At 35.9% G+C, this 24,550-nt stretch overlaps 1 protein-coding gene across 2 annotated transcripts in view; it reads right to left on the bottom strand.

Annotated features, from left to right (window-relative positions):
- LOC121424918 (striated muscle preferentially expressed protein kinase-like) overlaps positions 1 to 24,550 on the bottom strand; it is a 116,974-nt gene that overhangs the window by 2,442 nt on the left and 89,982 nt on the right. For both annotated transcript variants that reach the window (XM_041620811.1, XM_041620819.1), the window contains 13 exons: positions 19,442 to 19,580; positions 18,505 to 18,704; positions 16,419 to 16,571; positions 15,197 to 15,242; positions 13,714 to 13,791; positions 13,069 to 13,345; positions 6,389 to 6,688; positions 4,239 to 4,370; positions 3,475 to 3,639; positions 2,820 to 3,018; positions 1,175 to 1,457; positions 833 to 1,019; positions 207 to 285 (listed from right to left, as the gene is read on the bottom strand). In XM_041620811.1, the coding sequence (XP_041476745.1) occupies positions 207 to 285; positions 833 to 1,019; positions 1,175 to 1,457; positions 2,820 to 3,018; positions 3,475 to 3,639; positions 4,239 to 4,370; positions 6,389 to 6,688; positions 13,069 to 13,345; positions 13,714 to 13,791; positions 15,197 to 15,242; positions 16,419 to 16,571; positions 18,505 to 18,704; positions 19,442 to 19,580 (2,238 nt within the window). The remainder of the gene's footprint in view (positions 1 to 206; positions 286 to 832; positions 1,020 to 1,174; positions 1,458 to 2,819; positions 3,019 to 3,474; positions 3,640 to 4,238; positions 4,371 to 6,388; positions 6,689 to 13,068; positions 13,346 to 13,713; positions 13,792 to 15,196; positions 15,243 to 16,418; positions 16,572 to 18,504; positions 18,705 to 19,441; positions 19,581 to 24,550) is intronic.

Here is a 24,550-nt window from a genome sequence, read left to right as displayed (position 1 = left end):
GATTGTACATATAATAGCGCCATGAGTGTCATAAATTATTCAGAATATGATCATAATGACTTGTAGCCAGGTTTTCTAGCTCGTTTCCTGATCCAGAACCGAATCGCCCGAACAGACAATAATTATTATACTATACAGAAATTCTAAACCATGACAAATCAATAGCAAGCAAAGTCATTTCACTTTCAAAATCTATGAACACATACCATGTAAACACCATAACTCCTAACGGCCATATGTCTGTTTCATAGTCTATCGACCCTCCCTTGGCAGCTAGCTCAGGAGCTATGAGAAATTGAGAAAAAGTCAGTAAGAAAATTCATTAAGTTATAACGGATGGTGACTGATAACTACAGTTTTTGGTGAAGGAACCTTCAACATGTTAAATCTGGCAACTCCTCTCTCATCGCATATGATCTTTTAAGTATATTGATCACAGGATTATGAAATAATATTGTTCATAACCGGAAGATGCGTAGGTCATTTAGAAGGCAAGGTGACCCGAAGATTTATCAGATCTCATTTGCTTAAATAAGATCTAATTAAATTATTTTCCATACTTTTTCTTCCTTTTTTCTTTTCTTCCTATCTTCTTTTTTTTAAGTACTCACTTGAAAAGTCATATAGGAAAGTCGTCTTTACTGCCCCCCCTGACAGATGTAGGACCCTCTTTGCCCCTCCACATTATATCAAAACGTATAATAATTTTAATTAATGGAAATACTAAGGAATATGGACTTAAAATTCACATGGGAAATTAGAGATAGCATAGCAACGAGAAAACGCAAATGGAATAAGAATACAAAAAGGAATATTATGGCTGACTACGAACCCATGAATTCGGGTAGAACATCAATGCCTTTCATCTTGTTTCCGCCATCTTTTTGGATGACCCGACAAGACCCGAAGTCGATTAGCCGAACGACGTCCTTTCTTCGACTTTCCATGAGGAGGTTGTCGTGTCGGAGGTCGAGATAGACCACGTTCATCATATGAAGGTGTTCAAGGGCATCTAAAACCTGTGGGAAAAGATAGAGTTAGAGATGAAAATCAACTTTAGTGCCATGATTCGAGACATAGAGTCAACAACTTCATGAACTTGCCATCTTTCATAGTAGAGTAGCGACATGTAATGGTCCAGACTGTTCAGTACGCCGGGGGGGGGGGGGCTCACCTGGGCAACTATTCTGACCACTGTAGACTCGGTGTATGTATCTTCCTTGGTCAGATACTTCAGCACTGTTCCTCCGTAGTAGCGCTCAGTGACCAACATGACGTGCCTGTTCGTCAGGAAGGCTTCTCGGAGCTGTAGGATGTGGGGGTGGGATAGTTCCCTCAGAAGCTCGTACTCTGCCAGACATTTATCTTGCGTCTTCTTGTTGTGTGCTAGGATCTTGACAGCATATTCTTTGCACGTTGCTACCTTCCGGCACCTCATCACCACCGAATATCTTCCTCTGAAATGAATCAACAATAATTCAGTGTTTCTCATACACTTTCTAAGAAAACTGGTCAGATTGACCTGGAAATCAGTCAGTTGAAGACACAATCCGTTCTGGGTTACCAGGTGGGTATTTCAAAAAGCTGTTCGTTAAGTTACGCACGACTGGAACACGTTCTTAGGTCAAAATCAATTACATAGGGCTATATGTCACAAATCACAAGAAAGAATCACAGTAGCGCATAGAGTCATTTGTATCTTACGAACAGCTTTATCAAACACCCACCCGGAATAAATCCTGACGTTACACAGATAGGCACAGATCTGACCCAGAAATAATCACATCTGACCTTATTCCTGGGGAGTGTTTCTCGAAAGGATTAGTCGTATCATGGACCTACCAGCATATAATTATCCGACAATTAGCACAGTGACACTTAGATCAAAATAAAGGAAAGATGTCAGATTTGAAAATTCGTTGGACGAAAATTATGAAGATCAATTTTTACCCAGAACAGAGTGTGACCCAAAACTGACTGACTTCCGGGTTAATTGTGACCCTGGAGTTTTGAAGGGTGTTAATGATAATGAGATGTCATTAGTATACATCATACATTGGAATGTATACTCGCCATCATCATCATCATCATCATCAAAAGTGACCTGCCAGTTAATGACAGATTCGATGACCCCCAAATATCCAATGGCTCCGTATTCTGTCCTAGAATTATATTGACTGCATTCTCGAATATATAATTCGCCAATTATTTGAAATGTCATGAGACCAGTCCTTTGAGCGCGAATACATTTTTTTTTCATTTTTCGTTATTACCATTTTCAAATATCTCTTCATAAAATTCACCTTTGACCATACACTTCCGAAATATTATGCAGTCTACATTTTGTTTTCGAACTGTTTACTTTTAAGCATATACCCCATCCCAGATTATTTTTGCTTGCAGGCTAACTTAAATAATGTTCGTTTTTATCCCTACTTCTACAGTAACACAATATGTCAGTCTGCTACAAGACAAATATTAACAAAAAGATGTATATGATTCCACTGCCTATTTGTCAATGCGATCAAGTCCTAGGTCAAATGCACGTCGTGCCTGGATGATCTAGCATCACTAAAAGATCGTGGTCAACATGGTCAAGCTGCCTTGATGACGGTTGGTCTTCACTGATCAACTTTGCTCGGCTTCTGAGCATTTTGGATAGCCAAAATACTGCTGAAAATCCAAATCAAGGCAGACTAGTATGGATCAAGGTATAGTGATCCATATCACGTTGCTGAGCTATATAGATCAGGAAAACAGATAAATTGATCGACCCTGATCGTGTTCATCAGTAAGGCAGTTGAACGTTATGCTATTACCTTCCAATTTCCTCCTGCATCTCATAAATCTTCTGAGGCATCACGGATGATTTGAGAGACAAGTCCAAAGGACCAAGATCCTCATCATCAATGAGCTCGGATAGGACTTCGTCACGGGAGTTATGCCTCTCTCTCGACAACGATCTCGTTCTCGAGTGCTGTAACTTTGTGATGGATTCCATGTTCAAGGCATCAGCTCCTGTGAATGAAAAGTAAACATTTTTAAGGGGTTGGTGTATTTGCTAATGTTTCACGAAATATTACGTCTCTTTACCCCATTCATGTTTGACGTCAAAATCAGACAGTTGCCAGTCAACCACATTATACCGATTACTAATAAGTGTGCTATCGTAGAATGATGCGTATATTTTTTTCAATTTACTTCCTCTTCTTTTCATTTGCCTCGCCCTCCCCTCCCTTCTCCTTCTTGCTCTTCTCCTTGTTCTTGTTTTTTTCCTTTCCCTCTTCTCCTTATTAAAGATTATTATCATCATCGTCACCATCACCTTACTTTTCTTCCTCTCCACCTCTTTACCACCACCATAATCGACGGCATCACCGTCATCATCATCATCATCATCATCAACATCATCACCAATGTCATCATCATCACCAGACACAATCTTCATATTTATTTTCTTCCTCCTATCATTACCTTCGGGGAGTGTTTTAAATTGCACAGAAGACTTGCTGAAAGGACCGCATCCATGAGGGGTGCCGCAGGCCACTCGGAAACGATACTCATTCTCGGGGCTCAGAGATTTCACGTGAAAGTTGCAATCTTTGATTACATTGGATACAACAAGCCACTGTTTATCACCTGAAAAGAGAGAAAGATGAGAATGTGTTAACTCGTTATACACCCCATTAACGGATAGGACGTTAATGGAGGTCCCGTGTAGAGAAGCGAAGAGTCTAGTCGTATAAGAGTAGGGGAAACCCCGCTGTAGTGGTCCACCTGCACTCCCCTAATCAGTTATATCGGGAGGAGAGACCTGTGGGAAATAGTGATTCAGTTTGCTTTTCGCCTTCCAGGCACAGGTGACGCCAAACAAATGATAATAATAGCTATGTTGAAATGTTAATTTTAATGATTTTCATCAGGAAAAGAGCCCAAGAGGTATTAGAAATAGTGTTAGAGATGTATGACCATCAATGTAATCCACGTCATATTCTGTATCCTATATTGCTAACATTATGTTATAATTTTTAATAAAATCCTGTAAAATACTGTGGAGGAATGTAATCAGGATTCATGCTTGTCTTTTTCTGGTTAATTCTGGGCTGCCGAGCCATTCTCTTGCTATGTATCTATTGTCAAAAGTCTTGTTAGGGCTAATTGCTTGAGAAAAACACAGGATGGAGCTGTCAACCCCTTGCCCAATTCGGACCCCCCCCGTGATAGATCAATTATCTTACCTGCTTTTCTACATTGTAGTAGATAACCTTCTAGATCATCCTTCTTGGGGGGATGGTTCATCTTCCAGGAGACGAATGCTTCGTGGGCCGACACCAATGGGATCTTAGGACGAGATGGAGCCTCGGGTACAGCTATGAAAACAGGCATTGATTATAGTTAGGTCCTTGAAAGAGGGGTTCTGTGGCTCCTGCCCCTCTGTACTAAAAATATCACTCTTAAAACAACTAAGAAAGTCTGGATAAAAGGGTTAGCTTGGTGAATTATACTCATTGAGAAAAAAATAGTGCATCAATGTATCCGTAAATCGTATCACAGCGACTTCTGACTTGAATATTACATTTATTTATTCGAATAAATATTTGAATGTTTATACGTATTTATGATTTTATTGTACCCCAGTCGTTTTAACTACTTGATTATTTTAAAGCATTTCTGATCAAACTTTTGTGTATTATTGAACAATGTCTTTTAACGTAATAGCTGTAGCTTGATATAGATGTTGAAATATCAATCACTTCACCGTTCCAACAATTGAACGGATATGAAGTGGGCAACTTAGTCACAGGCAGTATAGGAAGAAATCTGAACCCAATATTAATACAAAATATCAAATGAATTATTTATGAAACAATAACAAATTCACAACTGCAATATCTTCTATTTTTTTTCCTCCAAACTTTCACATAATGCATCTCGGATTTGCCCCCCCCCCCATGTTTATCATGTCATTTCCCGTATGTAGGATGGTTTCCTTTCTATAAAAAAAAAAGAAAAGAAAAAAAAATGCGACCACGAAAAATATACATACTGTACCTTCATTAGGCAATATTCAAGTGGACCACAATTGTTGAACAGCGACTCAGTGTTGAAACTATTAAAATTTTCTATTAGAAAGGTACCTTCCTAAAAGAGTTAATTATCCAAATAGTTTTGATCTCATTGCACGATACATTTTAATTTAATCCCCATAATTATCATCATTTAGAATTCATATTCATCATAAACTAAGAACGCAGTCTCGCTATTCTAGTGTTATTAGTTTAAACATTTTTTAACATAACAAATACCAAAATTAAAAGTAAGAATACATGTGGAATTTGTTGATAGGATAGCCAGTAAATGGCAATTTCACAGTGTAGCGGTGACATTAAGCAGATCGCGAAAAGCACAATAATTTTAGTGGAAATTATCACACAGCAAAACGCTCAAGAGCCGACTTCCAGATATATGGGAAGTCAAAGAAATATAGCACGAAAGAGAATTAGTCAGATTAAAATTTTATACATTTCAGCTCTCATCAAATGAGGAAAACCATTAGTATCATGCAGTGCATTAAATGTTGATATTTTACAGAAAATTTGAAGAAATTTTCAATTCTGAACCCCCCCCCCAAATTTAGAATATTGGTTAAATTTCACCCCAGTGCCTAGCAATACAACTGTCAATCAACGGGTAGAAAAATGTGTTATTTTTACAGTGTGAATAGCCTGTCTTGCGTTGGTTTGGTATTGGTACAGCGTCGGCATGGCGTTGGTATAGCGCCTGATGTCTTACGTCAGTCTGGTACTAAAACAGTGTTGGAATGGTCATGGCTTGCGTCCATCTGGTATGGCGTCTGTCTAGCGTCGAACTTGTATTGGAAACAGTAATAGTCTTTGGTCCGTCTGGTATTGTATATACAGTGTAGTATGATATTGGTAAACGGCGTCTGTCTTGCGTCGGTCTGATGTTGGAAAAAGAGTTAGTTTTTGGTCCGTCTGGTATTGGTAAAGCGCAGTATGACGTTGGTATGGCGTCTGTCTTGCGTCGGTCTGGTGTTCGAAACAGATTTAGTCTATGGTCCGTCTGGTATTGGTATAGCGTATATGACGATGGAATGGCGTCTTTTTTGCGTCGGTCTGATGTTGGAAACAGAGTTGGTCTTTGGTCCGTCTGGTATTGGTAAAGCGTAGTATGACGTTGGTATGGCATCTGTCTTGCGTCGGTCTGGTGTTAGAAACAGAGTTAGTCTTTGGTCCGTCTCTCTTGCGTCGAACTCGTATTGAAACAGTGTTGGTTCATATGTATTGCAGCGGTAGGGCAATGGTATGATGTAATTTTTGCCAATCAACCAAGGTTGATAGGGTCGTAAAAAAAGTAAGTTACTTACCAGCCACTGTAAGATTAGCAACGGACTCGGCAGTTCCTGCTTTGTTTGTGGCAACACACTTGTACTGCCCTGCATCTATCTTGCCTATCTTCGGTATGGTGAGATAAGCCTTGCCCTTCTCAATGCCGATCTGGATACCTCGACTGCCTCCAGAAGCTTTGGTGAGCTTGTTCTCTCCGTGATACCATGTCATCGTGGGTTTGGGATGGGCGTTCACCGTACACGTCAACTTCAGCTGACTCATTTCCATGACGATCAGGTCTTTCAACTCGAGCTCGAACACGGGAGTTTGATCCATAACTGAAGTATGGGATGGGTGTCGAGTTTAGGGTTGTATGTGCGATAGGAGGGTTGGTGAGGTTTAAGGAGGGACATGGATTGGCGCCAAGGGGAAAGGGGCGTGGTTAAGCATATTGAAAACAAAGCAGTCTTTAAAGGGACAGACAAATAACCAACATAAAGTACAATAGATAGAGAAAGACTATCACTTCTATAATGGAGAAGTATACTGGTGGGGGTAAACTGTACAGGAATAGATGATACAAACTATTCGAAAACTTGCACTGGATGGAATATAAAAGCCATCGGCAATTTTAATCTACAGTAGTTTGAAGATGCCGCTTTAGTTGCCTTGCAGCTTAAGATAAAGCAGATAAACTTTAGAACAATTTGTCTTAAAACTAATTTGTGTAATTACGGAATAAGATATTTATGATTAATTCACATGTTTATACAGTTCTAAATATCTGTCTATCAGAACGAAATATCCTTACGTTATGAAATCAGATTAAATGCACTTCAATTTCACAAAGTAATCTTAAGCATATTTCTTTTTAATGACTATCAAATCAAAACTAACAAGATTTGGATTTGAATAAGGGAAAGTGAAAATCAAGAAATAATTCAATTTTGGTGATCATGTATACAAAAATGAAAACATTCATAAAGTAATGAAGTAATTACTGCATTACAGAATCACATTAGATGATCATGCATCAATTCATTCAATTTGATGAGGTACATCTATCTAAATGGATCTATTTAATGGCTTTGAATGATTCAAATAGGATGTAATGACTACAACAACTAAAGCGAGAAAGTAGACTTCCTGGGAGGGGTTATGGCATGGGGTGGGGAGGGGGGAGTGCGGGCAAGAGTGGGTCAGTGCCGACCAAGGAAATGGGAAAAGGGGGTGTGGGAGGAGTCACAATGCCTGACACAAATAAATACACCAAATGAAACATGCTCGAGTGATAAAGTATGGCTTTCTGTCGTGTTCAATCCTCAATATCTCACTGGTACATTTCAGTGTGTCATCAAAAATGACAAGAAATAGCAAAATATCTATTCTCATTTGCTTTGAAAATGGTGATACACCTCACAAACCTTTGTATCATAAACTTGCCATTGTATATAGTATTACCTTTCACTAAAGCTAAAAAAACAATCACACTTCATTGTTCATTTCTGATATAAATATACTTCTAAATATCATTTACAATATGCCAAATTTTCCTAAAATAGTCCACTCTGCATAAACTGAACCCAATTGCACTTTCACTTAAAATAGAAGTTTACTCATATTATGAATAACCAAAATGTTTAAAACGGCCATAAATGCTGGAACTATTCAAACGAGTGGAATGCCTCTGGCGGTCTCACCTGCATCATGCTATTCAATATAGCAGCAGTGCTGACTTTGGAAACTACTATAACTCGCACAAGATGTTCAGTGATACTTGGTTACTCTTATTTCTTCATTTTATGAACTAGACCAATACAGTTACAGAGATCTGATGGTAGTTGAACAAATACCCCCCAACGTGGCCAAAGTTCATTGACCTCACATGACCTTTGACCTTGGTCATGTGATGTGAAACTCATGCAGGATGTTCAGTGATACCTGATTGACCGTATGTCCAAGTTTCACGAACTAGGTCCATATACTTTCTAATTTATGCTGTCATTTCAAAATCTTAACCTTCGATTAAGATTTGGTGTTGACGCCGTCGCCGTCAGAAAAGCGGCGCCTATAGTCTCACTCTGCTATGCAGGTGAGACAAAAAGGAGGCTCTAACAACTTGATAGATAATAGTACAGTTAACATGTAACAATACAGCTAACAATAGAGTACCAACATATATTTGGTACATTAAGATTAGATTGTTTAACGGAGAAGTGGTTTCAAACCATATCTTAAGGTATCTTAAAAGAAGCTGTATTCACAAAATAAAAAAAATCAAGCTATTTCAAAATGTTACACACATCATTATTATACAGTCTAATAACTCTATTGAATTCCAGAGATAAAAGTGAGCTTGAAAGCCAGTAAAAAGCATCCTTAATCAAAAGATGCAATATAAGATTGATTGCACTTATTGGTACATATCAATTCAAACTTTTTTTCTGACTTCCATTGAGGAAGGAGTATGAACAAGATTCAACCAACAATAGGGAGAAAAAAAACATGGCAAAATGACACAGACAATGATAACAGAAGTTGATAAAATGTCATTGCCAGTTACTCAAATTGACTAAAAGCAACAAAAAGGAAATATTTCCTCTTATCTATCATGACGCCATTTAGAATATCAAGTATGAAATTTGAAAGCACCCGATAGCATATAAGTTTGTGTTAGCTAATTATAGTATGGTTATTTCTTCATTTAGAAACCCAAACATGAACAGTTATTTTTTTAAACAGTATGGGTATATACCCAATTATAAGTTATACACATGATAAATGACATTGACAACTAAATTATGAAGTGTAAAAATGTGAGACTACATTTTGAATTGTTTCAACATAAATAACCTATTAATGTAATATGAATTGTCTATTATGAAATAACAGGTCAAGATTCTGATGAGTGGACACCCAAGCAGATAATAAAAAGCCCAAATAATTCATAAGTTTTGTGCTTTGTAATATTTCGCCTGATATCACTTTCAAACAATCTATGAAATATTGCTTGATAATTTTTGTAAATGTGGGTACAAACTTTGTACAGTGTACTAGAAATAAACATTAACCCTTATTAAACTGGGGGAGGGGTCAATTAGACCCCCCTCAACAAATTTCATCACTTTGCTGTCGCGCAAAGTTTTTTTATCACGCCGCCGCTCAATGACTTTTTACTTTCAAGTCTTGTGCATCTTTTGAGACCAATTTGCGACGCCCCGGGACGCGGTTCTGAAATTATGCGACATTTTGTAAGTGCATGTCAGACCCGAAATTGCTAAAAAAAAAAATGTGATTCCGTGTACAAAGTCAATGCAAATTGTGTTTTTCAACCAAAAATCATAGATGTATGATTATTTTTACTTTTGTTAGTTTAAATAGATTTATTTTATGCTATTTATGATCGCAGAAGGGTCCCAAGCAAAACTGACTGAGAAAACCAGAAGGCTTGTCATATGCCAATGCTTGTGAAATGACCCCTTGATGTCATAAATGAGACAGATACATGTATATTCAACTTTTATCACTGCTTAAGCACCTACTTGACTTATAGATAGTGATCATAATCAGAAGTGTAACTCCCTGTTATTGCCATGTAATTTCTTTGTAATTCCAGGGAGTTTAAATTGTAAGAAAACATCCAAAATCATCCTGAATGAGCAATATGGTATTTTCCTTTGACCCATATATGCCTGAAACATGACATCTCTGTTTTTTGTTATTGTTTTGGGTTTACTTGGGGGGGGGGAATGGTTTTTATGTGAATGACTGCCCTTAACCCCAAAAATGCAGCACATTCAAGTTTACATTCATATCAATTATATATCAAAGAATGCAGATACTTTTACTTCAATCGGCAACAGACAGATAAATCTTCGTAAAAACATGTACAATTCATCAGATAAACCTTTCACAATTAATAATCTTGTGACCTTTGACCATGTGACCCTTAAATCTAAGCAGAATATTGTCACTCCAATATACATTCTTCACTTGAATTTGAAGTTATACCCTAAAATGATTCTTACATTATTCTTTGACCTCAAGATCCCCAAAATTTAACAATATTATTGTCACTGTACATGCATAATTGGACAAGGTTAACTGTTACCGTCTTGCTTGGCCCAAGTATGAAATTTATCTGTCAAACAGTTCGTTTTCACCAGACGACCAATAAAACATAACGGCCCTGGCAACCAGCTACAGTGAGTAGAGGAATTTAAAAAAAAATTTTAAAAAATTATGGTTTAAAAAAATCTCAAGCATACAGAAATATTATTAGATAGCTCATGAAATTTCATGAAAGTTACACTAAAATTTTCAGCTTTGCAACTACTTTGGCAAGCATTTTATAAAGAGTGCAGACACTATACACATTCAAAAACAAGTATTTGGGCCTCATCTATGCCTGTCATCTTCTACAGATATAGTCTGTAATAGCCAGCGAAATCCTTATAAACACAGCAATCGCTATGCCTACAAGGAGGCCTACAATAAAACGGCCTCTAGAATCAAACCAAAGCAAGGCTATCCGCTCATACAAAGTCAGACGGAGTCTACTATCTCCTAAGCAATGCAAAAAGTTTAAATCTTCTTCTATCTCGCTGCTTGAGACTTTTCGAAGACCTACTAGGCTGAAACGCTGAGGACCTGCTCCAGCTTTACGGAGGCTCTCCTTTCGTTGTGGATCAAGGGTGGGGGATGCACAGCTGACAGGCGGAGATTCTTTTGCCGGCATACTAGCACTCGACTCATTCGGACTTTTGCCCGAACCAATCTTCATCATCATTTCACTGACAGAAAGCATCTTGGGTGCCTGGCAATTTTCTTCAGTATTGACAAAGGCATTTGCAGGAACCGCTTGATCTCCGAAGTGGAATGCAAATCCAGAGCGTCTGTTCCGCACTGAGCTTCGTCTAGCGGCCATGATGTCGGGATCCTGTGACACTGGTTGCATCGGCTCTGATCTACCCACGTCCATATCCTCCATTGACTCAGAGGAGAGCTGAGAGAAGTTCCTCAAACCATACGGTGAACGCGGAGTCGATACAAGTGACGATGTATCACTACCTGATCGTGAAAATACCTCTTCTGTCAGATCTTTCTCAATTTCCCAGTCGTTATTAACTTGCTCAGCACTTCTGCTTCCTTCTGACTTCTCAGTAATACTGTGCAAATTTGTGGCGAAGCTCAGCTTTGATGGTCGAGACAGGAGCGGGTAGGGACGACCTGATGTGCCTCCATTGTTATTCTCATAGTCTCTATTAGGCAATGATTTATAATAATCTGCCATGTTTTCACCACTGTTTGATTTCTTCCTTTCCATTGTGACACCAATCATATATTAACACTTTGGCATTATACTTCTAAATTTCCTCCTGGCCAGCAAATAGAAATTGCCAAAATTCACTTACAAAATCCTCTGATTAAGGCAATATCAATGATATTTCTGCAGGTTACACACAGAAAGAGTCATAGAACAATTCTTTATATGATGTTGGTGCAGACGCTCATATGAAAAAAAAACTTTATCATGGATAAATCCACATAATATTCCTTTATATCCACAAAATTAAGGCACTCGTGCATCTAAGAGATGTCTGCTCATTAGCGTCTTCAATATTGCTTCAATTATTACACTCCTTGAACAGCACTTTCACCAATGCAGCAAAGATGAAAGATACTTTGTATGAACACCACACGCACTGAAAGTCACAAAAATATATTCTTCACAATATGGCTCACACGGTGAACAAATGGCTAACCCGATACCCAAAACTTCCCCATGAATCTCTTTTCTGGATTGTGTACTCATCAATCATCGGAAATACATCTCTAGGCAGTTCTACTTGGGATCGAATTGTGAACAAAATTTGAGCTACTTTCCCCTTCTGCTAACCTCCTGGCAGACCTGGCAATAATAATTCTCCAAACAGCTGGTCCAACTACACTCATGGGAACAAACCCAAATACACCAAGAACCTGAACTTAAACAGAGGCTGTTTTTATTGCAGATCAAACAGATTTAGTTTCAGGCACTTAGCTTTGGTAACTGAATGAAAAGAAACTCATTTCACAATGGATAAAATGAATGGCATTCAAGTCTGACAAGAAGTATAACCATACACCTGGAATATCATAAGTACTATTCAAATGGGTCTGGAAGCTATACTTTTCCCCAAGATTCTAACAATATCTCAAACTGATTGTTTGAAAGCACAATATTATTTGGATTATTTGACTGTGAAGATCTCACTGAAATGTGAATCCGTTACAGTAACAAATGATGGTGTACTATAATTGAACAGTTGAAAGTTAGTATGCACAGAAATATCAAAGTTCTTGTGAGCAGGAATTTGATACAGTATTGAAGCCAGAGAACATGCAGCGATTTGGTTGTCTCTCTATCTCTCTCTTTAGAGCCTCATGCTTTCATTGGTTTACAATTCATCAAAATACATGACAAATATAATGAAATATTTCATGTACTTTGACAGAAGACACTTTAAATGCACACGTTTGTTATGCTTTTCTTCTCGCTGAGCAGTGTTAGCTTTGAAAACAGTCAAACACAAAAGTTATAGGCACAATAGACAGGTAGATATAGATATAGTGTCACTGTGTGTGTGCAACATTCCGTACGTCATGCTAAATATGGCAGATGAAAACAATTCTGATTTTTAATGTCGGTATGTGTTCCATGCACCACGCCGTCTACCTGTCTCGCTCCCTTCCCCGCCGACGGCTCCTTCCTCGTTTATGCTCTCCACGATGGTCTCGCAGCTCGTCGGGGATAACAGGTTGCCGTACTTGGTAGTGTTGTCCTCGCTGAAGACGTCGCTGCCAGTGGATGATGCGGAATCCGGGGTGGCAGGTGAAGAGGACGTTGATGATTGCTGGCCAGAGGTGTGTTCTATGGCTGCTTTCTTCAGGTTACTACCAAGACTTGAAAGGCGACGCAATCTCATTGCCGATTTCACTGCTGTCAAGGCTTTCTGTAATGGTAAAAAGACAAATGATCATGCATGTACTCACCTACAAAAATAGGAGGAAAACCAAGAGTAGTCCTTTTATTTAGCAAAACTTTTTTTTAATCTATTAATAATATTAAAAGATGTTCATATGTCACACATTATATCTTTCATATACTTAGTGGTGACACTGCAATATTTACTTTGTCTATGTTACATATTTTTTTACATATATACCGCCTTGTTGGCTCAATTGGTAGAGCGTCACTTTTGAGCTGTGTAATACATGTAGGTCAAGAATTGCATCTCAAAGCTTCCCCCCCCAGGACATTTTGAGTTGGGGGGGGGTGCAACAAAGTATTTTTCTAACAATGTTAATAACAATATCTCACCCTCCACTTCCTCCTGGAATTGAAAGTCCTCAGTCTGTCCAAGCTAATCTTAGCACCTAGGTCCTGACGCTCATCAAACTACAATAGCGACAATGAAACAAATAAAATAAAATAAAACAAAGCAATATTAATGCACATTGTTCATAGGTTCACTTTTAAAGATGTAGAGTAGAAATACTCAGAAATACAGACATTCAGAAAGAAATGTTGGATAGATCAAATAATAAATAGATGCAAATTATCAAAAGATTATTAGATGGAGAGACAAACAGAGATGGGAAGATAATGTATAATTCATCTCATATAATTCATTATAAACTGGACTAGATACTCGGCTAGACAGACAGGCAGGGTAGATTTGAAGATTTTGTAGGTTCACTCATAGTCTGCTATTCACAACAAATTTCCACTAAACTGTAATGCTCTTTTTTTTACCCTTACGTTGGCAGATAGAAGCAGGAGAGAGCACATACTGGATGCATCAACTTCCCCATCCAAACTTGACCTTAAGCCTGCCCCTTTTTATGTGATAACTCCACCCCCTTTTCTTATTGCAAAATTCTGTACATTTTTATTTTATGAGCCTCTCTGTTTACGAAAACCTGGAGACACTGCTTTAAAAAGTTTTCTGTGGCCTGATATTGTAGAAAAAATAGTAAGGTTAAAAGTAACAATGTTTTTTCATGAGAGTCTTGTAGATATTACATAATGAATGTTGACAATAATTTAGTGGTACCAGCAAATCTGCATAACTTGAATTGTCTAAGAGTACAGGTATACTTAGTGTACACCATTTCTGATTAAAGATATGATGTCTTCATGAATAAGGAATATGTTTTACATGAACCATTATTATCAAGTGGACAGACAGAAAAATCACAGGGGACCATTCACAAGATCTGAAATTTTATCAAAGTTGACAATAAAAAAATTTGATGATTCATATGTAATATACAGTTTTTTTTTTAACTCTTAAGAACACTTGAGATATCATATTATAGCCCCCCCCCCATCCCTAACACTACATCAACAGAAGTGCTTCACTGGAAAAATGTTACTTTATCAATTTCTCTAATCAAATATCATTCACTGCAGATGTACTAGTATGGGAACTACCGGTAGGTTAAGCACCTTACCACTGGTAAAAGCAGCATTTTAAACTCTTGCAGGAGTCTTGCAAGCATGTTTTCATCTCTTATCCTCATGTTTCATCATAGATAAAACCGTGGGGATAGGATAGATGCTGTGAAGGTGCCTTGCCTATTTATATTGGGATACCTACTAAACACAGCATAGACTCCAGTTTAAGTGTCTAAGATGATCTCATAATCAAATCAAGCAAGCATAATCCTGACAACATTTCTAATCAGCAAAACAAACATTTACAATTTGGTTGATATATAATTTGAAAGATGTGATCCCCTTATAATTTCCCATTAAATAAAATATAATTTGTATTTCATTTTATTTTTCATTTTCATACCTTCAACCATGGATGCTCTGATACTTCTTTTAATCCAGGCCTCTTCCTAGAAAAATCAAAATTATAAAAACAAATAATGGCTGCTTTCATATTAACCTTCGTCAAATCATGTTCCAGAAGGCAAGGCAAATACATAGTATTTACATTAAATTTTAAAATTGATGACTTGATTTTATGTATTACAAAATTTTAATTCAAATGAAGTGGATCTGTACAAGCAACAAATTTATTTCCACATGTTCCAACCTTAATACACATGCAAAGTTGATTTCCCTAATTCTTATTCACACTCAAAACAAATTGAGAAGAAAGAAAATGTGTTTGAGCCAATAATTTTGACTTCTTTAATGGATAATTAATACATACATGGTATATTGAAAGAATATTTTTGTTGAAATAATTATACCTTTCTTGATATGTTTCACTGGGGAGTACTAAAAACAATATAAAATATTGTATTAATCAAAAAGTTACAAGAGTTGCTGAAAAACAATAAATTAAGTAGTCTTAAATTTTCAACTGGTCAGCCAATGAGTTACCTATCGATCTTCAATCATTTACAACTTTTCATTTGTAATCTTGGCAATCCACCTCAATATAAGTGAAATAAAATCAAATAATCTTTCTTTTGGTATTATAATCCTACTTCAATAGTTTTTCTATAATACAGTTCCAGTTCATTACTGTATATACAGTATCAAAGAAATTATTATTTTTTTTTTTTTGCAAACCCCGACTGGTACAAAAATCATTGAAATATAACAGTGGCATGATGATAATAACAACAAAATATAACACACTTATATTACACCATCTATCCGGTGTAACTACAAAATATAAAATGATGGAGGAACAAAATTACATGGACTGCATGTTTTGAAACAAGAAGAAAACTTCTGGGAAGATTTAAAACAATCAAGAAGATGGGAAAACAAAATGAGCAGGATTTTGTTCCATAATATACAATAGTCTTTGTTTAAATGAAAAGGAACTCTGTACCCCTACAGAAATTTAAGCGTGCCGCTTGCTAGTAACTAGCATGCGACTAGCAGGGCGCTCGCTTAATAAGCGAGTGCATGCTAGCGAACAGTCCCTGCTCGCTAAAATATCGCTTAACTATTACTCTGCACGCATATTACACACTTATTAAGCTAGCCGCATGCTAGTTACTAGCATGCCGCAAGCTAGTCGCAAGCTTGAAAATTTCTGTAGGGGTACTCACTCTGCATTCATTTCAAACAAGAGCCATATGAAATCCTGAGCTTCATCCGAGATGTCATCCCAGACCTCATCATCAAAGTCCCACTGACCACCTCGGACATTCAGAAGGGTCTGACGGTCATCTTCACCAGCAAACGGAGATATACCACTCAGACTGCAATAAACAAATGTAAAAGATTATTCAAAATGAAGCAAAAAATGATATATTAGAATATCACTATGATAAATATTATGCAACTGCAAAACCAAACTGCAGTCCTTAAAACATAAATCCCAGTTGTGATAATGACCATGAAATAAATTACAAAGGAATATGACTACCAGGTATTGTATAACTAGATATTTGAATACTGCCAATTAACTGTGGTAGAAATTTAGTATATATATATGAATATGTTTAGTAATTTATTTAGAAAACTGTCATGTCAGCTAATTCATGTTTGTGACATTTAGCATTTATGAAGTTTATTTCATTATTTTTAATTGCCAAGCTTGTTTTATATTTTGTAAGAAAAAATAATAAAATAACAATTCACTTATATTTACTGAACCTTAAGCTAGGAATCATTGCTAAGTGTGATGAATTGAATTTGCCTAGTTTAGTCTCGTCCAAAAATATGTATATATACTGTATAAATACATATATAAATATGCACAGAATACATGTGTACCAGTAGAAATTACAATTAATCGCCTTGAATTGAGTCATCTTGTACTTCAGATTTCATGAGCAACACTATATCAAATATATGACAACTATGTCTACGTTTATGAAAACTCATAATATATACTGGTAGAACTTAAAATAACTAGAAAAAAGTAAAACTTTTTTCATAAATAAATAACAAATCTGTAAAATCTGTATATAAATATGGATTGATATGGGGGCGTCAAAGAAATCTGGGACAAAATGGGTAAAAACAATGACAATTACAACAAATTGAACAACAATAAATCATTTAGTTGAGCCCGGAAAATCAAATATACTTGGGACAAGTAATTCTATTTTCGCAACTGCATCCAACCCACTCTTTTCCTGAGTTACTAACAAATGATTAAATTATGAGGTTTCAAAATGTTAACAGAAGTATTATTCTTAGTTGTTTTATTTAAACAAATCATGGATCATTAAATACATACCTTACAAAATTTCAAGTTAGCAGTAAGCTATAACTAGCTAGCTGGTGACTAGCAAGCGAATAGCTTAATAAGCTTGTAATGGCATGCAGGGAAACAATTAAGCTATCTTTTAGCAAGCATGTTCTGTTCACTAGCTTGCAATTGTTTATTAAGAGATCAAACCCACTAGTCGCGAGCTAGTTAATAGCATGCAGCACCCTTACATTTCTCTAGGGGCTTACACTAAAATATCTATTTAGAGTTTAGACAATGCATCTTAATCAGCTTTTGCACAATTCATGTGCCAAATCTGATATTTCATATTTCAGTCATTTTTAAAGATGTTCTCAACTCATGAAACAGCACCCACAACTCATGAAACAGCACCCACAATTCAAAAAAGAAAAGGAAAGAAAAATCTACTTCTGATTTGCAATTCCTTCATTGAATTTGGAATCGAATATTGACATTAAATTGCTCAATATATGTGATGCTGAACTTGTAAAGATCTGGGTTTCTATCTGGGACATATCCAATGAATGATTTTATTGACGCAACTGTTCAAAAGAATGGGAGTCATGTCCCCTATTTATGAAAAATCGGTTGGTTCCAGACATACATGTATATAAGTCTCTAATCAGAGGTATTGTTCATATTCATGTTTTATAGTTATGTCATTGTGACACCAGAATCCAAAAAGCGTTCGTCTCTGTTGAATAAAACCACAACATAATCGCACATTATCTTGTTATTCCATTTTGTTCGCCGAGAATAAATACATGTGGAGTGGAAAAATGCCCCAAAAAAGCTTTAAGAGAGAAAAGCATATCACTGGAACTGGAAGAGGGATGTCTGTGTTACTAAAGACAGGGAAAATGGAAAAGTACAGGAAATTACAATGATAACAGATAAACAAGAATAGCAAGTGCATTAAACATGAATCATGCAAAGTTCACTTGAATACTTACAGAATATATGCAATGACACCCACACCCCACACATCTGCTGCCGTGGATACCGGATTCTTATTGACGACTTCTGGAGCCACAAACTCTGGGGTACCGAACTTGCATCTAACCTCTTCCCCTTCCTTCAACACAGCTGCTAAACCAAAATCAATTAGTTTGATGTCATCAGAGTCTGGTGCCACTAGGAGAATGTTCTCCGGCTGGTGAGAGGGGAAACAAAATATAAAACATTGGGTGATATTTGAATAGATTTGATTAAAACTAACCCTATTCCACATTAAAAAAAGGACATACAAGCCACAACAATATTACATAAAATCCAGAAACTCTCCAATAAGTACATGTACATTCCAATGCTGGTGCACATGCCATAATGGTTTGTTTAATGTTCCATAATGAGCTCTGAAATACATGTACCACTTATAGCTTGGTCACATTTGCTCTACGGCGGCCGTACCGCGAGTCAAAAACAGCTGTTTTATTAAATTTAATTCAAAACACCTATATGCAGCTGGTACAAAATATGTTAAAACGGCTGTTTTCAACTTGCCGTACGGCCGCCGTAGAGCAAATGTGACCAAGGTATTAACAAAGTCATGTGTCCACTCCATCATTAAGTTAAACAACCTACTGCATATTACATGTGGCAGCAGTGGGATTTATTAACCAATACCATTAAAACTACTGTGCTACGAGAGCTCCTAAAACACATGTAATGTGTTGAATAGATGTGCTTAATAGAGTTTGTATGTTTATTCACTTATGGTGATTTCTTGACTTCCAATACTAGCTTTTAGGAGTTATATTTAAAAAAAAAACATCATTCCCCTTTGTACCCCAAAAAGTCACATTTTTGTATTTATGGGCAGAACCAATTGAAACCTCAAAAGTGACAAAACACCCCGCCCCCCATGTACAATTTTAAGTCCTGACTTACTTTAAGATCTAAATGGACGATATTCCTATCATGCATGTAGATGAGGCCATCTATCAGCTGCTTCAGGAAACCTACAGCTTCACTCTCCGAAAAGGAATCCCTCTGGACGATGCGTTCAAACAACTCTCCTCCTGTTACTCTAAACGTTGGTAAAATGTTAAGGAATATGAAATCCAAGAGATGATTTTCATTATGCTTACTTTATTGTTCGAAAGCACAAACTTTGATTAATTAAATACAGATGTATGTAACATACCAAATTTAAGTAACATGGACATTCAAATGATTCAAAGAAATCAATATTGTATGAAAAAAATCATCTTTCACAAAAGATTATAAATTGTCCTAAGAAAGAGCCTTTACATGTACCATTACACAAAGCTTGGATAAAATACTGGTACTACTGACCACACTAAATTGGAAGGGGGATAAAATAATACTGCAAAACTGAATATTTATACATACTGTATATATATATATATATAAGTGACTGCATACCATAAGGTGTATAATTGTTTATTACAATCTGCCGGTTACAGACGATTGTGTGATACCGGTAGGAAATTCAATCAAAAAGATTGAGCAAAAATTTTGCAAAAAAATCTGTCAGTTCCAAGTGAGTTGTGAACATATTTCTCTTTTCTAAAAGGAATCTCTAAAGGCATGCATGTACAAACTAAACTATTTCAGTGTTCAAATGATTAATCAATTCCACCAGAAAACATTGTTGAAAATATTGATGAATAACCTTTGTTCTACTAAAAATCATTGCTATGATGTTGCATTAACCAACAACGCTCCCAACTGAATTTCATTAAAAGAAAAACATATAAATTTGCTACTTACATTACCTATATAAATTTTAGCATACATACAGCACTTTTCCGTATGAACATGCCCAAAGTGCTTTACAATATAGAAACAAAACATCATTCTGCTCTCAAAACGCTTAATACATAAAGAGGATATGAAAGATCAAATAATTTTTTTTTACTTTAGAATAATTGTAATGAAGGGCATGACAGAAATTTGGTCTTGTAGAATTAGAAAGCTCTCCCTGGTATGATTTTTCTAGAATTGTTATCAGGAACTAGAAATGAGTTTCCTCACGTAGACCACATAACTTCCTACCTACTACAGGAATACAGGTTTCCTGTTCCCTTTCACTGTTAGTAGAACAAGGACGCTATTTTAAGACTTAGAAGTTATACTGCCTTTCTGCATCCAACCTTTCAAATATTCATTAAAAAATATGCATCATTGGCACTATGCCTGTTTCAATTTATGGAGGGGTGAAAGTGCCATAGCAATGTATTTACATGAAAAGGCATAAAAGCTTCATTTCTAAAGTATGAGAAAATTGTGATAACTTAGTTTTATACAATGCAACTTAAAGTCACAGCATTAAACCAAGATAAGTTGTTTTCATTACATGTACTTTACTCACATAGATTTCAGGTTATATTGACATTTAAAAATAAAGCATCAACTTTGGTATTAAAATCACAATGAAATACAAGATGAAATATAAAAAAAAGCAAAAAGCAAAAATGCATGTTTGCATGATTAACATCAACAATTGCAATGAATACATTCGTCATTCAATCCTAAACCAGAGTAATAATTAGCTCCTGTTCTTTGCTAAGACAGGGAGGAACGATAATAGTTGATAATTATTGGTGTGGTTAGAAAAAAGGAAGAGTCCAGAATTATGAAAAAACAATCAGTATCAATATCCCCTAAGAACTGATTTAGCACATAGGCTGTTAAGAAATATGGTCAATATAAATCCAAGTGAGAAAACAGTCAGCTTTTTAAAGAATATCTATTTGTGTTGATCTATGGAATGATAATTACCATGACTGACCTTTGCTCAATATACTTGTATATAAAGTATTTACAACATGGATGGTTGAATATTGATCTGTCAATAAAAAATCAAAGCAGGATCTTGATTTGCCAATTCCCATGCCAGTTTGGTACTACACATTGTATACGCAATCTGCTTTCAAAGCAAAAAAATAATGATTATACAACGTATACCCAGTATTTGTTTTTGAAATGCCCATGAGAAATTAGTTTAAATGATAAAAAGGTAACATGGACAAACCTTACAGAGATATATCCAATGACTGTAAGACTCCCTTGTCAGAACACAAAACCTACTACATTGATGTGATATGTTTAGCCTCAGTACCATGTAAACCCCAATGCAAAGGTCCACATCTACTGTAAATGAATTGCACTCACATCCACTCATGAATATATCGGTATCTCATTACCTATGCATCATTTGTCATAAAACCAAAGGTTGATGTCATGTAAGAAGTGGAGTGTTAAAACAACAACAGGAAACCCGGCTGGAGTACTAAAACAAAGAAAGATTTAATTGATGGCACTAACATCTGACATGTAATGTGTCGTGGTTGATAAATTGAATGATATTACTGATTGGATTCGGCTTGAAAAGTGATACAGGAGATGTGTGTATGCAAAAACAAATTAACTTTGGTTTTGATATTAACAGCCCCAAACCATGCAGACTATAGATTTATCAACTGATTTGGTCAAGGAAAAGTACACTGTGAATGAATATGTAAACATGGGTAGAAAGAGAAAATGATACAAAATTCATAAACATTTATAATTATGTAGAAGGTGAAAAAATGAAGGAGGGAGAGACAAAGAGAGAGAATAAAAAAGGGGAGGCAGAAAAAAGTAGAAGACTGAGATGAAATAAGAGAGAGAGGATGAGGAGAGAACAACAAGCCAGCAAGCAAGAGAGAAAGAGAGGGAGATTACAACAACAAAAAAACTTAGAGGGAAAGAGTAAAACACAAACAGATGCATTATAAGTGCAGATTTAGGGACATGGAGAGAGAAAGAGAAGAGAATGGGAGAAAAATGTACATGTATTCTTGAATATAAGAAACATAGCATGAGTGCAAGGAACCTTGGAAGGAGACACTAATAATGATGGTCAGAATAAAAGTGAGGAAGTAGTAAGTGGGTATACTACTAAAAAGCATAACAATATGCCACTTGACTTATATCCACATGATATCCTGCATAAAACAGTTCAGTGTACCTCTAAAACATCCAATCCACTCATCTAGAATATACACAATATTTGATCATACATACATCAGTAAATAAAATCACAATCCAAGCAAACACTTAAGACAGCAGAGATAATGGCCTACAAATGAAGAATACAAATAGCTGTACATATTCCTTCACAATTTATCAATACATACACAAACCAGAATCAAAATCATATTTCCTCCACCTACCATGAATGCCACGTTCCTATACTTCCTCCTGAAATGGAGCCAGTAATGGTTGTATTAATGATTGACTTAGTTTAAATAATCTAGGTTGCTCAATTACAGCCTGGTTGCTGTGACCTACAGCAGATAACATTTGTTTAACAAGGCCATTTGATAGGCATATCACTCACTCTGAGATCAAACATTGGCTTTCAGTTCAGTCTACAAATTTCATGAAGTTTGAAGTCTGATTACTATTTTTCCAGCTACTGGTTGAATTTTCATAAAGCATATTCATAGCAGTTTGATTTATATATTCGTTCATTTGCTTATTTTATACATTACAGCATAGGGAATTGTCATTTATCATTCACTCACATATTCATTTAATGTTGCTGGCTTATTTGATAATCAATCAATCAACTGATTGATTGTTTATCATACTTGTACATTTATTATTTATTTATATTTATTTATTCATTTATTTATTTATTTATTTATATATTTATTCATTCATTCATTCATTCATTTATTTATTTATTCATTCATTCATTTATTTATTTATTTGTTTACTTACTTACTTACTTACTTACTTACTTATTTATTTATTTATGCATTCATTCGTTCATTAGTTTACTCATTGGTTCATTCTGTTGTCCAACTAAGCATTTATCTATTCATCCATGCATTAAGTCAGGTGGTCAGTCATTCGTCAAAATGTTGGTTGATTCATTCATAATAATGTCAAAAGCTTTATCCAATTATATTTCACACTAACCAAAAAATACAAAACTGAATAGGGTTACATGGGACTGAATACATTTAGATAATACCATATACAAACAGATTAAGATTGTAACTACCGAACAGAAGTTGGTACATACAGGAAAACAAGGGAAGGTTAGCTTAAAAGAGATAACAAACAATAGAAATATAAACAATCTGTGAACAGAAGGTCAGTAAGTATATTTACTCTGATCAAAATCTAAAGGGGGTGAATGACAATATCAATAGCGATATTAGTATTTAAAAAGAATTTTGGAACAATATGGCAATCCAAAGTAAGTGTCATTGGCATACTCCACACAGAGTGGGGACATGGGTAAGAGCATCTCTATATGATTAGGATGAAGCAAATAATGTCATTCTTGTTATAATAAACAATGAAAAAAAAATTATCTGTTAATCAAAATATGAATGTAAATGTATATCATATATTAGTAACTTACCTTACATAGTTGTACTTCCATAAGTAATGAGAATCAAGCACATACTCATCTTGTACCACCCGATCCCATACAAAACACACACTCATACATTAGTAGCAAATTTACCTATTCAGGTTTCGCTTCTATTGCGTATCACACTCAAATGTTCTAATTGTTCAGTAGCAAACACTCTCACAAGAGCAAAGAAGAGTTATGTGGTATCACAAACTTTGTACAAAGCTACTTAAAATCCAGTGATATCTTTTCATGCATGCTAAATTGTATAATCCCAGATGAATAACCCATCCCCCTTTTTGGTGGGTCTTGCACTTTTGTGATCTACTTTTCCATCTCTGACTACTTCTTTTTTTATCTGTTTGCCTATTCTCTGTTCATTAGATGTCTCTCCTCTGTCTTTCCATCTTTCTATATTGCTGTCATTTCTTTGTTTGGTGATATGTCTAGCTATATGCCAATCTGTCATAGGTGCATTTCTGTCTTTCTTTATATATTTAAGTCTATCAGTCTTCCTGTCTGTCTATCAGAGGGCAGTAGCAGAATGACTTAGTTTTGAACCTGGGTAACCAGATTGTGAGACCACTGCCCTGGATATTGCATCTCTTATTTCTCTC

Source organism: Lytechinus variegatus, chromosome 1 (genome assembly GCF_018143015.1).
Source record: "Lytechinus variegatus isolate NC3 chromosome 1, Lvar_3.0, whole genome shotgun sequence".
In the NCBI taxonomy this organism is placed as follows: domain Eukaryota; kingdom Metazoa; phylum Echinodermata; class Echinoidea; order Temnopleuroida; family Toxopneustidae; genus Lytechinus; species Lytechinus variegatus.
This window is presented reverse-complemented; position numbering and strand designations above follow the sequence as displayed.